General features: G+C 58.8%; 2 protein-coding genes across 9 annotated transcripts in view; one reads left to right on the top strand and one right to left on the bottom strand.

Annotated features, from left to right (window-relative positions):
• The window catches only part of Iqank1 (IQ motif and ankyrin repeat containing 1), a 31530-nt gene extending 23672 nt beyond the window's left edge, over positions 1-7858 (bottom strand). Inside the window, exons 1-5 of one of the 6 annotated variants that reach the window (XM_040736435.1) lie at positions 7409-7858; positions 7130-7185; positions 6283-6467; positions 5055-5143; positions 1431-1517 (exon numbers count right to left, since the gene is read on the bottom strand). In XM_040736435.1, the coding sequence (XP_040592369.1) occupies positions 1431-1517; positions 5055-5139 (172 nt within the window). In that variant the 5' untranslated portion in view covers positions 5140-5143; positions 6283-6467; positions 7130-7185; positions 7409-7858. Of the gene's footprint in view, positions 1-1430; positions 1518-2268; positions 2379-5054; positions 5144-6282; positions 6660-6848; positions 6975-7129; positions 7186-7408 lie in introns of those variants that run through there. The other 5 variants (XM_040736436.1, XM_013125150.3, XM_040736437.1 and 2 more) reach the window with 5 other exon arrangements.
• Positions 2037-15000, top strand: Fam83h (family with sequence similarity 83 member H). 3 transcript variants are annotated; one of them, XM_040736430.1, is made up of 5 exons: positions 2037-2142; positions 9549-10010; positions 10745-10909; positions 10985-11109; positions 11280-15000. In XM_040736430.1, exons 2-5 carry the CDS (start codon positions 9564-9566, stop codon positions 14071-14073), a joined length of 3531 nt encoding a protein of 1176 aa, XP_040592364.1. In that variant the 5' UTR covers positions 2037-2142; positions 9549-9563; the 3' UTR covers positions 14074-15000. The 3 variants fall into 3 exon arrangements, with proteins under 3 accessions (XP_040592364.1, XP_040592363.1, XP_021078618.2); XM_040736429.1 differs by lacking the exon at positions 2037-2142 and adding an exon at positions 2738-3500; XM_021222959.2 differs by lacking the exon at positions 2037-2142 and adding an exon at positions 6728-6856.
• Positions 15001-15029: the final 29 nt, after the last annotated feature.

The raw sequence follows: 15029 nt of genomic DNA, 5'->3' as shown, positions 1-15029 counted from the left end.
GACCCAGAGCTGTGATCTTAGAACCACTTCAGGTGCCTTCAAACTACTGCAGTGTCAGCTCCAGGGGACTGGCCTCGGCGGCCACCTGCATGCACACGATGCACGAAAAATATGTGAAATAAGTAAATCCGAAGAAGAAATTATGAGGCCAGAGTCCCCTAATGCTAACACAGGCAAAGAAGCCACGAGAATAGCCAAATCAGCACCTCTTTGGAACATGGACACAGAGTCCCTGGCCAAACCGAAAGATCTCTCTAGAAAGCCCCATGCGTACTCCTGGCACCCAGCAGCAATGCTCCTGCGTCTGGCCTGCCCAGTCACTGCAGGTCTCCCCAGGACATGCAACAGCAAGAGGCAACACTTGAGTGGTGCTGCAACACAAGAAACTGCACTCGGTGTGGACGCCGAGTCCTCCTGTGTGGTCTGTGTCTTCTGGGCATTGTGTCCCCACACATCTGTCTCTGCTCCAGTCGCAGGACTGTTTGACCTTGAGGCATACAGAACCATGCCAATGTATCAGGCATGTGAGACTATGCTACAACAACCTACAGACGTCCCGTGCATTCTGTCCTCAGGACAAGGCTCGTCCTTTATCCAGGACCAGAGGACGGGAATGGAAGAGGCGGACAAGTAACAGGTTTTCACAGGAAGCACGGTGCAGCACCTCCCAGTGCTGCACACCCTGTGGCTGCTCTGAGAATCTGGGAGGTAGAGGCAACGGCAAGGAGAGGCGGTGGCCAGACGGAAGCAGGCACCTGAGGCTCCGCGAGACCTAGAAACTGGGCAGGGAAAGTGCTGAACAATGGGGCTGGCTGGGATGGGTCCAGGCATCAGTCACTGGGAGCATCGTGGACGGAGGGACACTGGAGTGAGTTTAGAGACACTTAGGCTGGATGTGCTGCCTTCAAGACACCCGAAGGGGAGTCAGAGGCACCTGAAGTGGGGTGGAGGCATTGGCGGTGAGATCTTAACCTGTTAGATTGCGAACTTTGGGGATACCCTGCAGAGCTGAGGCCAAAGCCAGGAGGCAAGCAGGCTGGACAGATCTGGCCCTGCCCATAGGTACTGGAGCCCAGGCACAGGACTCCAGACTCAGGTGGGACTCCCCAAGTGCCGCCCATGACTGGGTCATTTTACTGCCACCAGGGGGCGACCAGCTCATCGCAGGAGACTCATGCTCCTTTGGGAGGCAGTCCTGAGCCATGGGCTAGCGAGGTCTGGAAAGGGGGCTTCTGTGTGCTTCTGCCTCCTGCACAGACTATATGCACACACATATGCGTACACGAATGCATACATGCCCCTGCACATTCATGCATACACATGTGCATATGTAGACACACACACTTGTGCATGCTATGCATGTCTGGGCCCAGGGAAGTCCCTTACTGCCAGCCCACCCCTCAGCAGACGTAGGACACCCGGGATCTCACCTGCAGGGACCTTGGGGTTCTCAGAGTAGGCCCCTCTGGCCGGCTGACCTGTCTTCGTCTGCAGCTGGCGATTCTCTCCCGGCTTCCCTGAAGGAAGGTAGCAGAAATGTTAGGATGTGAGTTGTCCCTCACCCAATCAACTTCAGGTGGCATTTATGGCTTCTTCCTGGGCTCTTAGGGAAGGCCTCATGAGGCCAGCACATGCCACAACTTTAATGAGCAGCGTCTTCCAAGAGCAAATACATCTTAATCCTGGTATATTAAGAACCACCAGACACACCTAGCCCTGTACCTGCAATTGACCCCAGGGCTGGGTATGTGGAAGTCCCTAAAAAGTGTGCCCCTCACTGTCCCGACCGCTGTCTCCCACCCACACAATGCCTCTGCCCTTCTCCACACCCCTCAGCAAAGCTCTGCTCTGCCCGGCTCTGCTCCAGGCTGGCGCTCTCTGTCTGCTCTTAAGGTTCCTGGGCAGGGGCAGGATGGATGGGGGTGTGTGCTGGGCAGGGCTGGACCAGTCAAACCAGTCTGACCAGTGAGGCAGAGCTGGCAGGGATGAGACCCTGGGCGTGGGCGTGAGTCAGCGGGCGGGGGCTGGGGCACCACTGGGGAGGATGCCACCTGGAGCGGCGCCTCGAAACAGGAGGCCTGGGAAGGAAGGCTCAGATGAGAGTTGGTCCTGGACCCCCAGCTGCACCCCTGGGACTAACAGGTGGGCCTTGCTTTAATTCAGAGGGGGAGCTGGGCTCCCAATCATGACAGTAGGCGGGCCCCACGCCCATGTTAGGAGACAAGCTAGACTCTTCTTTCTAGGCTTTTGAAGGCTCAGTGTCTTTACCAGTCCACAGGGTGCTTCACACTGGGCTACGGTGGCCTTCCATCTCTAGCAAGTTCTCCAGGCAAGTTCAAGCCCTGCAGGCTCCATCTGCATAGACTTGGAGCTCCGGTGGCCAGTTGGATTGAGATGGCCTATGGTCGGTGAGGGTCTGGGCATTCAGGGCTGGTGCATTTGAGATGCAGCCCTTAGCTCTGTGGACAGTTTGAGTTTCCCGCGACCGAGGGTGGAGTGAAGGGTGGGGGGCCTTGGTGACGTCCAGGCAGGACCAGGCATGTACTCAAGCAACAGTCTAGCTACTGAGAGCCGCCCCCAGTTTCTCAGTCCCCCTCCCAGTCTGGCCAGTGAAGTCTGTGGTCTGTAAAGTCCCGCACCCTGTCAGCACGTTAGTCAGCCTTCTCGGTTAGGGTGAGCCACTGTGCCGCCAGAGTCCCTATAAACTCCCTGGTGTGGCCCAGTGCCACAGAGTGGGGCCTGTGGGGCCTACAGGCAGAGCCAGGGAGAGAGGGAGCGCAGAGGGCTGAGCCTGGCTGAGAGCAAGCAGCCTACTGTGGCCTCTGGGATGTCCTCTGAGCTCCCCAACAAGGCCAGTGGATGAGCCAGGCCCCTGGGGAGCAGACATCTGGTGAAGGAGCACTGGATCCGGGGCCATGTCTGGGAAACGAGGTCGAGCTCGAAAGCCCCGAGGCAAGAGGGTGGGCAGGGCCCAGCGGGCAGCTGGGCAGCAGCGCCCTGAGGCTGAGCCCCCGCCCCCCAACACAGGGGGCCCTCAGGACCAGGTGGGGGTGGCCGTGACAGGTCACGTGATCAGCACTCAGCCGGCTCCTCAGGGACACTCGAGGGCCCCCAGGCCAGAGCAGCTACAGGCAGCCTGGAGGCCAGTTCAGGCCATCACTGTGGAATCCGAGCCGGTGCTGGCCCCTGAGCACATGGAGGGCTGTGGAGCCGGCGCCCCCATGCCAGCCCTGGGCCCTGAGCTGCTGAGACTCCACGAAGTCCAGCTGTGCCTAGCCCAGGAGCAACTGCTGCTGGAGGACCGGAGGCGGCAGGTCCAGCTGCAGATGCAGCTCTGGCAGGAGGAGCAGCTGTGGCTGCAGCAGCTGCAGGAGGAGCAGCTGTGGCTGCAGCAGCTGCAGGAGGAGCAGGCCTGGGTGCACATGGAGGGGCTGCAGCTGGCTGTGGCCCTGGAGCAGCTCCGGAGTGAGGGCCTCGAGGCACTGCAAACCCAAGGCCAGGTAAGGCCTAGAGGGCTGTGGGTGAGGGCAAGGGCAGTGTGACGGCACGGAGGACACTCAAGCATCTTATAGATGCATGAGGGCTGGGAGGCCAAGCTGGCTACAGAAACTCTCTGGGCCTGTATCCCTGGAGGGTCTGGTGCCCACTACACAGAATGTTGCCCAGATGAAGGACAGCAAGTCTGCCCGGATCACACAGGGCTTGGCGGTCACTGAAGGAGGAAGGGAGGGAGGGAGCTTGTTTGGGGATGGCGGTGTCAGGAGACCAGGACGAGTAGCCACAGGAGCTGTCCAGGGCAGCACGGATAGTAAGGTGCGGGGTGAGAGCTGAGTGCACAGTTGACAGACAACAAAACTGACAGTCCCCTCCCCAAGAACCCCGGACGGCTTCTTGTCCAGTGCACCTGCCCTGCCCACTATTTACTGCAGCTTGGTGCTCAAGGCTTGAGATCACAGAGGCAGCACGCAGTGCTGGTACCCATTATCCTCATTCCAGGAGGAAGACTGGCCTCAGACGCAGCTGGGGCTAATTTGGGCAACTGGGACTTCACCCCAGCGTGGTGTGGAGTCACCATCACCCGCCAGCTCCAGGGAATCTGGTACTGCCTGGTCTCAGATGTAGGGCTTCATCTAGGTCTGGGTGCCTCTTGAAGTAGGTTTGGGTGCAGAGCCCGAGAGACAGGCTGGAAGATGTTCACAGCTGTGGCAGAATGAACGTTGCGTGAGCAAAGGGGTGGTAAGGGCTTTAGGAGGGCAGGCACAAGGACAGGAGAGTCCGTTTTGTGATGTTCCACAGAAGCCAGCCCAACCTTTCAGCCTGGAAGTGCGGCGGAGAGATGATAGGAAGGGAAGGGTGAGGGGACTGTGGAACAATGAGTGGATGACCACTTAGGAAGATTCCCAACTTGGGTTCAAGTCCTCCTCTTTTTCTTTTTTTTTTCTTTCTTTTTTTTTTTTGGTTTTTACAAGACAGGGTTTCTCTGTATTGTTTTGGAGGCTGTCGGTCCAGCCTGGCCTCGAACTCACAGTTATCCTCCTGCCTCTGCCTCCCAAGTGCTGGGATTAAAGGCGTGCGCCACCAACGCCCGGCCCCTCCTCTTTTTCAATATTGCTTTTGTTGTTGTTGTTGTTTTCAAGACAGAGTTTCTCTGTGTTACCCTGGCTGCCCTGGAACTCACTCTACAAACAAGGCTGGCCTCGAACTCACAGAGATCCCCCTGCCTCTGCTGCCCATGTGCTGGGAGGAAAGGCGTGTGACACCACCACACAGCTTCAACACTGCTTTTAGCCATCTGCCCCTCCGATCTTCCCCTGACCCCTTTGCTACCTCTAGGGGCTCTAACAGTGTGTCTTTCTGAGTCCAGTGCCCACCCCAGCTCTAGAGGTCCAGGCTACAGTGGATGTTTGAGCTTAAACCATCAAATCCATGCCCAAGCACCAAAAGAGCCTTTGAAGACGACTTGGAGGGGAGGGTTTCTCAGAGGAGCCCTATGTACTTAGTGGTCTCAAGGTCAACGTGGGGGCAGTGCCCTGGAGGTCAGAGGATGCACTCACCAGCAGCAGCTCGAAGCTTGGACCCAGGGAGGGGCGCCTGCCTCTTCCCTGGTGCAGCTTTGGGCCCCCCCTTCTTACTGCTCATTCTCCTGGGGGTGGGAAGGAAAAGTCCAGGGAGGGTATGTTCAGGAGGGCAGGGGACAAGGCAGTGGACATACCGCCCTGGCCCTGGAACTCCAGCACACTTCCCAGCCAGTGCCTGGCCCTGGTTATCTGAGTGTGTGCCCAGTAGCGCGGTCAAGGATGTCTGGCAAGATGTCTCTCCCTGTATGCTTGTGTGCCTGCCCTCTACCGCCATGGCCCAGCCCATGCTGCTGGAGTCCACAGATCTGTATTCCGGCACCAGTTTCTAAATCACCGGGCTGTGTACGAATGCCTTCAACTGCCCTCAACCCTGGCCTGCTGAGCCCAATCCCTCCCTACCATCAAACCCCCTCTCCTCCAAAACTCTGCTGGCCCCCATTCATTCCCCTAGGAAGAGTTTTCTTTCCACTTCAGCCTGTGTTAGGGTCTTCCAGTGCCTTAGAACCCCTCAGATGGCACACTGAATAGGAAATCCAGGTAGTGCAATCGCTGACCCCATACACCTGTGTTCCCACCCTGCTGGTGCCACAGGAGCATCTGGGAATGGAGTTGATGAAGTGTTATCCTGAAAATAGGACCAGAGAATGACTGAAGGCTGTCTTACAGAAAGTGTTCGGGCAGGTGGCAGACACTGAGAACCTGGTAGGTGGGAGTTGGCTTGGACACAGGACTGAGTTCACGGCAGGGCCTAAGTAGGGAAATGGGTTAGAGGGAAAACTGGGCAGACCAGGGACCTAGGAGGAGCTAAGTGTTTAGGTGTATGGATGTTGTCTGGGGCTTGATACGTGCACGAGGTTCCCTGTCTATAGAGGTCCAGTAATTGCAGCATCCGAGATGCAGACTCTTTAATGTACGTGCGTGAAGATGGGACCCCTGTGCCTTCGGTTTGTGATGAAGACACCATCAGTGGGTGCGGATTCTGTGTGGCGGTGGGGTTTCTGCTTATGGGTCATCCGAAGTCACAACCCATGGGTACAGGGCTGTGTGCGCAGGATCCCTTATGTTGTCGGCATCTGGGTGGGAAAGCCCGTGGAGCTCCTATGCCGTCGGTTTCATGTGAGAGGATGGGTCTGCGAGGGGTGTGGTGGGGAAAGCAGAGGTGTGTCTGCGGGCTGTAAGGCGGGGTCCCCGTCTGCAGCCTTACCTGCCTCACCTGCCACTTGCAACGCACAGAGGCCAGAAGCTCCGCCCCTCACGTCGAGCTGGCCAGTTTCCTAGCGACTAAGCCGGAACTTCCGAGTCATCCCAACTTCCGGGGCGAGGGTCAGGGGTCGGCAGTAGGGGCTTCGAGCTATCCGTTCGCAAATGAGTTCAAGGGGCTTCGGGGTCCTGAAAAGAGGAGACTCTGGCACAAGGGGGTGGCGCTGGCCAGAATCTGGGGCGCAGTTCTGGAGCGCCACCGGAGCGCTTGGGGGTAGGGGATGGGGATGTGGGCTGGGGGCGCCAGCGAGGCCAGGATGGGACCGGGGGTCGCGGCCGGGGTCCGGGCTGCGGAGGGCGCAGGAATGCGGGCGCGTCGGGGTGGGGCCGCCCCGCCCAGGTGCTGCCCGGGCAGGCAGGAGGCAGAGCGCGGGCGGGGCGGGGGCGGGCGCGTGAATCAGGCCGAACGGGCGGGCGGGCCGCGGCGGGGAGTGGCTGCAGGACGGACCAGACCGTGAGGCCGCTGGGCGGCGGTGGGCTCCTGCTGCCCCTGTGCGAGAACCCGCTCACCTGGCCAGGTAGGGTCCCTTCCCCGGCGCGGGCTGGGCACGGCGCAGCGCGCAGGACCGGAGGCCGGAGCCTCCGCGCCACGGTACCTGGGTCTGGTCTCGGGACCCGGGCCGGGCGGTGCAGAGAGCGCGTGCGTGGGGCTGGGTCGGGGACAGGGTGACTGCTCCCCGGAGTACTGGGTAAGGGGGTTCCGAGGTGCATGCTGGCCAGGAGGAGGTAGGGGAAAGGGTGCGACACACTCTCATCCTCGCGGCCTACATGTTGGCTGGGCATGACCGTACCTTTCCCAGAGCCTCTCCCCAAGCCGCCATGAGCCGGGGTGTCCGGGGCAGGATCCCTGTGTGGAGGACAGGGAAAACTGGGGTCTCCTAACTCCTGATCCCTCATCCTTGGGCTGGATGGGCAGATAAAGACGCCTGGCTGGGTAGCGGCTAACTTCCTGGGGTACAGTAACACCCTTGGGCCTTGCAGTGCCTAACCTGCAATCTGTAACTCATCGACTTCCGGTCTTTGAGCCCCATCCCTCCGATTCCCATCCACTCACGTCCCCTGCCACTCACCCCTACTTGGCCACTGTCACCGTCTTCCCCATGGGATCCCCTTCCAGATGTGGGAACACTCCCTCCTGTCAGGTAGGAGGGGAGGGGTCATTTTCTAGTGCTGTTAATGGTGAAGGGCCTGGAGAGTGGCTTCAGGTCAGAGGTCAACAACAGATGATTCATGCTGAGTCATTGCTTTGGGTGGGATATCCTTCCTTCAGCAGGGCCCCACTTGAATAAGCAGATGTCCTAAAGCAGGCTCTTGGGGTTCATTGCTGGTACATAGTCAAGAGGGATGTGTGTCGTCGAAAGAGCATAAGGGCATTTGAGGTGACTGCCTTGTGAGTCTACGTCCCTCAGTGGGCATTCGGGACCAAGGCCCCTTCCCAAACAATAGTGCCTTTGATGGCTCCTCACCAGAAGTCCACAGGCTGGACGCTTTCGATTCTCAGTCTTCCTTGTATCAGGAATTCCCCCCTCAGTGACTACGCTCCAGGTTTGAGCATGCTGTCTAAGACGGCTTGGGGCCTGTCCAGGCAGACAAGCCAGCATTCTTACTACAGGTGGTCTGCCTTGACCTCCCCAGAACAGTGTGCCACACCTTACTCTGCAGACAGGAAGGAAAACCAACAGCCTACAGTCAGGGCAGTGCCCCAAAGGGAATTTAGAGCACTCTTCTTAGGATAAGTAGACATAGGAGTGTCCCTACCTCCAAGCTCTGTCACATTTGGACCTGTTAATGTGTTGCACCATGCCCCTAGGGATGACAGACTCTGTAGCTCCCTGGGTCACACACAGCACAGGCCTGACCCCCAATGTTGCCAGACAAGTGTCCCCTCATAACAGCAGCATCACTGACACTCCACTCCCTGGGCAGAATTACTTTTCCTAGTCCCGACTAACATCCAGGAACCTGTGTGCTAGGCAGGGCAAGAGTCCCAAGCCATTCCCAACCCGAGCAGCAGTGGGGAATGGGGTTAGGCTGCCCTTAGGCAACTTCCAGGGCCGGAGGTGCAGGTTTCTAGATGTTTGGTTGTTATTTCTTTTTTTTTTTTTTGATTTTTGAGGCAGGGTTTCTCCAAGGCTTTTGGAGGCTATCCTGGAACTAGCTCTTGTAGACCAGGCTGGCCTCAAACTCACAGAGATCCGCCTGCCTCTGCCTCCCGAGTGCTGGGATTAATGGCGTGCGCCACCACCGCCCGGCTTTGGTTGTTATTTCTAATGCCTTCCTCAAGCACAAGCCTCTGCTACCCACCCCCACTCCCAGCCACTGAAGAACAAGAACAGTCGTACTGGGGCTCCCATTTTCTGTGGGAGCTCAAAGGTTTGCCTTGTTCTCAGCATATGGGGCAGAGGGTGGTGAGCCAGGGTCTTGGGAATGTCTGTTGCCATTAGGATGCGCGGGTCTGGGAGGGTGTAGACACCCTACAAGGAAGTGGCTGACCCCAAGGGACTGGGGCCCAGAGAGGTCTTAGCTGAGATGGGACAGAGGCGAAGGGGGAGGGGGAGGCTTTCCGAGAGGTTGAACGTTCAGGAGCTGGGGCAGGGAGATCAGTAAGGGGGTTGTAGGAAGACACAGGGGTGGACCCAGGGAAGCAGTGTGGGTGGGGCTTACGGCCTTCAGCCATGGATGAGTCAGTCTCGGCTCTACTGAGCTCACCTTGGCCAGGTACAGTGTCTCTCCACCCTGCTAGCTATGTACAGTGAAGGTACCAGGCCAGAGCGCTGCCCAGGGTCTTCAGGCAGTAACAACAGGGGCCAACAAGACTAATCTCTTGGTGTTGGAGGGAGTAATCTCATTGCTGGACTGCATTTGTGTCTTAGTCAACAACTTATTATTATAGGAAAAGAGATCCACAAAGCAAATGGGATATAAGTCTCTCACCTGTCTGGAATGGGGGCAAACATTGGCAGTCCCCGAGACCCTGACGAGAACAAGGTCTCAGCCCCAGGAAGGGGATGTAGGGCTGAGTATCAGTGGCCCATGTCTGCCCCCAGGGCCCTGCTATGGCCTCTAGAGCTGTTTCTGAGCCTGTCTTAGTTGGGTCCTGGAAGGCCTCCCAGCATAAGCTAAGCCCAAGATCTAGCGTCTCTGTCAACTATGTGTGTCTACTTGTGAGGTCCTACTGCCCCTAGTTAATGCATCTTCCTGCCCTTCCAGGCCCCTGGCCCCAACATGGCCCGTCGCTCCCAGAGCAGCTCGCAGGGGGACAACCCATTGGCACCCGGGTACCTGCCGCCTCACTACAAAGAGTACTACCGGCTGGCAGTGGATGCACTGACTGAGGGCGGGCCAGAAGCCTACAACCGCTTCCTGGCTTCTGAGGGGGCACCTGACTTCCTGTGCCCTGAGGAGCTGGAGCATGTGAGCCGCCACCTGCAGCCCCTACAGTATGTGGCCCGGGAGCCGCCTGAAGGCAGTCCTCCTGATGTGGACATGGATGGTTCCTCAGGCACCTACTGGCCAGTGAACTCAGACCAGGCTGTGCCTGAGCTGGATCTGGGCTGGCCCCTGACCTTTGGCTTCCAAGGCACAGAGGTCACCACACTGGTACAGCCACCGCCACCTGACAGCCCCAGCATCAAAGATGAAGCTCGGAGGATGATCCGTTCTGCCCAGCAGGTGCAGTAGCTGGACTTGACGGATGGTGAAGGGCAGCCTGGGCTGGGTTTTGAAGCATGGATAGGAGGGCGTGGGAAGAATAAAAGCATTCCTGGTGCTGGGGATGCCAGTGCTGGTCATCCAGACCTCAGCGGGAGGGTCACTTTGTGACGTCTGTCCATTGTCACCTGGGCCTTGGTTAGTAGCCTCTATGCATTTGCTGGCCTAGGATCATGGCCAGTACCCAGAAACTTGAGGCTGTTGGCACATTGGTCTCTCCAGACCTTGTCCCCCTGAGAGCAACCCACTGTCAAAGCAGTTGACAAACAGAAAAAAAAAGGCTGTTAAGCCAGGAAGACTGGCTCGTGCATATAATCCTAGCATTCAGGGAGGTTGAGGCCAGCCTGGACTACGTAGTAACACTCCATACTGTATTCAAAAACAAAACACTCCCACAAACCCCGGGAAGATTGCTTCTGCCCCTGCTCCAGGTTGTAACAATGGCCCTGTTCCTTATCAAGCCTGCCCCAACAGCCTGGGATGTGACCACACACAGTCAGGTTGCAGCTACTCCCCACCCCCCACATGAACTTCCCGGTGTCAGGTGTCCTGCTTTGTGTCCCTCTGCTGGGTCCCTTTCACTGCCCCCCCCCGTGGCCGCTCTCCTGAGGGGGGCTAAGGGTCGTTTCACAGTGCTTGTGGGTGAACGTGTGACTCCCGCTTGCTGACCCGCTCGCTGTCCACCTGCCTCCCAGGTGGTAGCTGTGGTGATGGACATGTTCACCGACGTGGATCTGCTCAGCGAGGTGCTCGAGGCTGCTGCAAGGCGGGTCCCGGTCTACATTCTGCTGGACGAAATGAATGCCCAGCACTTCCTGGACATGGCCGACAAGTGTCGTGTCAACCTGCACCACGTGGATGTGAGTGACGGAGCGACGGAGCCGGGAGCAGAGGGAAAATGCCTTTGGTAAAGACCTGACTCCCCTTTCTTCCAGTTTCTGCGTGTGCGCACGGTGGCAGGGCCCACCTACTACTGCCGCACTGGGAAGTCCTTCAAGGGCCATCTGAAGGAGAAGTTCTTGCTGGTGGACTGTGCCGTGGTGATGAGCGGGAGTTACAGGTACGTCCAGGGGGCTTCCCTCAGCCCTGGCCCCTCCCCACAGAGTCATCCTTTGTGGTCCCATTCCTTCCCATGAAGCCCTCCTTGAGACAGCCCACCAGCCCAACTCCTTATAGACCCCAGTTCCCTGATCAGCTTCCGTTCCCTGACTTCCACCATCCCGCCCACAGCTTCATGTGGTCCTTCGAGAAAATCCACCGCAGTCTGGCTCATGTGTTCCAGGGAGAGCTGGTCTCCAGCTTCGATGAGGAGTTCCGCATCTTGTTTGCACAGTCGGAGCCGCTGGTGCCCTCAGCTGGGATGCTAGCCCGCATGGATGCCTATGCACTTGCTCCATACTCTGGGGCTGGGCCCCTGGTGGGCGTTCCCGGGGTTGGAGCACCAACACCCTTTTCTTTCCCTAAACGGGCACACCTCCTGTTCCCACCGCCCCGGGAAGAAGGCCTGGGCTTCCCCTCTTTTCTAGACCCCGACCGCCACTTCCTATCTGCCTTCCGCCGTGAGGAGCTGCAGCGCATGCCTGGGGGTGCATTGGAGCCCCACGCAGGGCTCCGGTCACTGGCGCGTCCAGCTGAGGCTGGGCCCATGGGAGAGCTCGCAGGCCCCCGGGGCTTCTTCCAAGCACGGCACCTGGAGATGGACGCCTTCAAGCGGCACAGCTACACAGCAGCCGACGGGGCAGGAGCAGTGGAGAACTTTGCAGCTGCACGGCAGGTGTCGCGACAAACATTCCTCAGCCATGGGGATGACTTCCGCTTCCAGACCAGCCACTTCCAACGTGACCAGCTCTACCAGCAGCAGCATTACCAGTGGGATCCACAGTTTGCACCCACGCGACCACAGGGCCTCTTCGAGAAGCTTCGTGCAGGCCGACCTGGCTTTGCGGAACCAGATGACTTAGCACTAGGTGCTGGGCCCCGCTTCCCAGAACTCGGTGGAGAGGTGCACCAGCGGCTGGAATATGTGCCATCCAGCGCATCCCGAGAGGTACGTCACGGCTCGGATCCTGCCTTTGGAACTGGCCCTCGTGGTGCGGAGCCTAATGGGGCCTTGCGTCCCAACCTGGGCCAGCGTTTTCCATGCCAAGCATCTCTGAGGCAAGGCCTGGACACCACTACGGAGGCGGAGCCTGAGCGGAGGGGTGGGCCCGAGGGACGGGCCGGACTCCGTCACTGGCGCCTGGCCTCCTACCTGAGCGGCTGCCACGGTGATGGTGGGGAGGAGGGTCTGCCGATGGAGGCTGAGGCCTATGATGATGAGGTGCTGACTCCTGGGGGCCGGGACCTGCTCCCCTCCGCCTTCCGCACTCCTGCACCCTTCCCAGCCAAGGGGCCAAAACCAGGCTCAGGAAGCGGCGGTGGCGACAGCTCAGAGCGCGAGGGCACAGAGGAGACCAGCCTGGCTAAGCAGGACTCCTTCCGCTCTCGCTTGAACCCGCTCATTCAGCGCAGCTCCAGGCTGCGCTCTTCTCTCATCTTTGCCTCACAAGCCGAGGGTGCCGGGGGCACCACAGCAGCCACCACAGAAAAAGTGCAGCTGCTACACAAAGAGCAGACAGTCAGTGAAACTCTGGGTCCCGGTGGAGAGGCTGTTCGTTCCAGTGCCTCGGCAAAGGTGGCGGAGCTGCTGGAAAAATACAAGGGCCCTGCCCGGGACCCTGGTGGCGCAGGGGGTCCCATCACCGCGTCCCACCACAGCAAGGCTGTAGTGGCCCAGTCCTGGCGGGAGGAGGTGGTAGCACCAGGAGGAGCGGGAACTGAGCGCCGCAGCCTCGAGAGTTGCTTGCTTGATCTGCGAGACTCCTTCGCACAGCAGTTACATCAGGAGGCGGAGCGACACCCAGGGGCAGCTTCACTGACTGCTGCGCAGCTGCTCGACACGCTGGGTAGCACAGAACGCCTGCCTTCACGCTTCCTCTCCACCCAGGGTCGCTCCTTGTCTCCACAAGGGCGAGATAGCCCTCCACTAGAAGGGCCTGGAACGCACCAGTTGCCTTATTCTGAGCCAAAAGGGAGCCCCACCCCAAGTTACCCTGAGCGCAAGGGGAGCCCCACATCTGGTTTTCCCAATCGGAGGGGCAGCCCAACCACAGGATTGACTGAGCAGAAGGGGAGCCCCACTTCGGCCTACCCCGACCGCAGGGGCAGCCCGGTGCCCCCACCTGAGCGCAAGAGCAGCCCGGTGCCCCCCGTGCCTGAGCGCAGGGGCAGCCCGGTGCCCCCCGTGCCTGAGCGTAGAAGCAGTCTCACCTTTGCTGGGGAGCCTTCGAAGACTGGGCCTACCGAAGAGGTGACCGGTGGCCCCATGGAAGTCCTGCGAAAGGGCTCTCTCCGCCTCAGGCAGTTGCTGAGCCCCAAGAGTGAGCGGCGTGGGGAGGATGAGGGCAGTTTCCCAGCCCCACAGGAAAATGGGCAGCCTGAGAGCCCCCGGCGGCCCTCGCTGGGTCGGGGTGACAGCACAGAGGCTGCTGCCGATGAGAGAAGCCCAAAGGTACGCCTGGCTTCAGCCACCGCCAATGCCCTGTACAGCAGCAACCTGCGAGATGACACGAAGGCTATTCTGGAGCAAATCAGTGCCCATGGCCAGAAGCACCGCGGAGTCCCTGCCGCAAGCCCTTCGCACAGCAGTCCTGAGCTGGGTCGCCCAACAGCTGCAGGAGACTTGTCTCCAGACATGTCCGACAAGGACAAGTGTTCTGCCATCTTCCGCTCAGACAGCCTAGGGACACAGGGCCGCCTCAGCCGCACACTGCCCGCCAGTGCAGAGGAGCGTGACCGGCTCCTGCGCCGCATGGAAAGCATGCGCAAAGAGAAGCGTGTCTACAGTCGCTTCGAGGTCTTCTGCAAAAAGGAGGAGGCCGGCAGTGCTGGGCCAGGAGACAGCCTGGCAGATGATGACACCAGGGACAGTAAAATGGGCAAATTTGTTCCCAAGATTCTGGGTACATTCAAAAGCAAAAAATGAGTCTTCTGTCTTGGAGGTCAGGACTCTGTATCACTGCCACATAGCACTCACAGAGCCCATCTGGTACAGGGGGCATGGTGGCCGCCAGACTGGTGTCAAGCAGTGTGGGACCTGGCTGACAACCACTTGTACTGAGCGCCACTGGAATTCACCTGACTGCCTTGCTGGGAGCTCAAGCCCCCACACAGTGCGTTTTCATCACCTCCTTCGCCTGACTCCACCATCTGGGCTCAGGTTCACCTCAGGGACCCAGACCTCTGCCTTATTCTGCCGTTTTTCAAGGACTCACCACTGTGCCTCAGTTGTCTCTTAGGGTCTTTTATCTCAGGGTGTGCGTCTCACTCAGCCTCCTGAATCCACTGCCTCCCTCCGGGGACAGCCCCCTCCCATCCCCCACCTGCATCCCTCTCTGGAACTCACTCCCCTGCCCTGCGCCCACCATCTCCTCACTGCCTCCTACCACCTGCTTGGCATCTGTCCTCTTGCTGTGGGGAAGGCAGGGATGCTAAGGGCAGGCCACTGGCAAGCAGTTGCCAAGCACTATTGCCTTAAGTCACCTCTGCCTTCTCCAGCAAATCTCTGCGTAGCACTTGAAGAGGAGCCAAAGTGGGGGAGCACTGGACTTTGTATTATAATAAAGCCGTCTGGACAGACTTTCTGTGACCCCGGCTTCAGTAAGTTCCTAAGCCAAGTCTGGAAAGAGGTTGTGTGCAGTGTTTGGACCTCAGCAAAAGCCAGAAGGTGGGGTACATGCAGTCTAAACCCCAGCAGACACCCCTCCCCCTGTCCACCCTAGTCTTGGTCCTTCCTATTGTCACCAGCAGAAAGAATCTGCCCAAGGTCCCTGGTTACTTTTATCTTTTCTTACTTCCAAGAATTTTGATTTGGAATGATACAAATGCATAAAGAGCCCCCACATACTGTTAAGCATTGAGAAATGTTTCTTTCCAAATAGT

This window comes from Mesocricetus auratus, unplaced genomic scaffold, assembly GCF_017639785.1.
Source record: "Mesocricetus auratus isolate SY011 unplaced genomic scaffold, BCM_Maur_2.0 Super-Scaffold_100055, whole genome shotgun sequence".
Classification (NCBI taxonomy): Eukaryota; Metazoa; Chordata; class Mammalia; order Rodentia; family Cricetidae; genus Mesocricetus; species Mesocricetus auratus.
The sequence above is the reverse complement of the archived record's forward strand: the minus strand, read 5'-3'. Positions and strand labels throughout refer to the sequence as shown.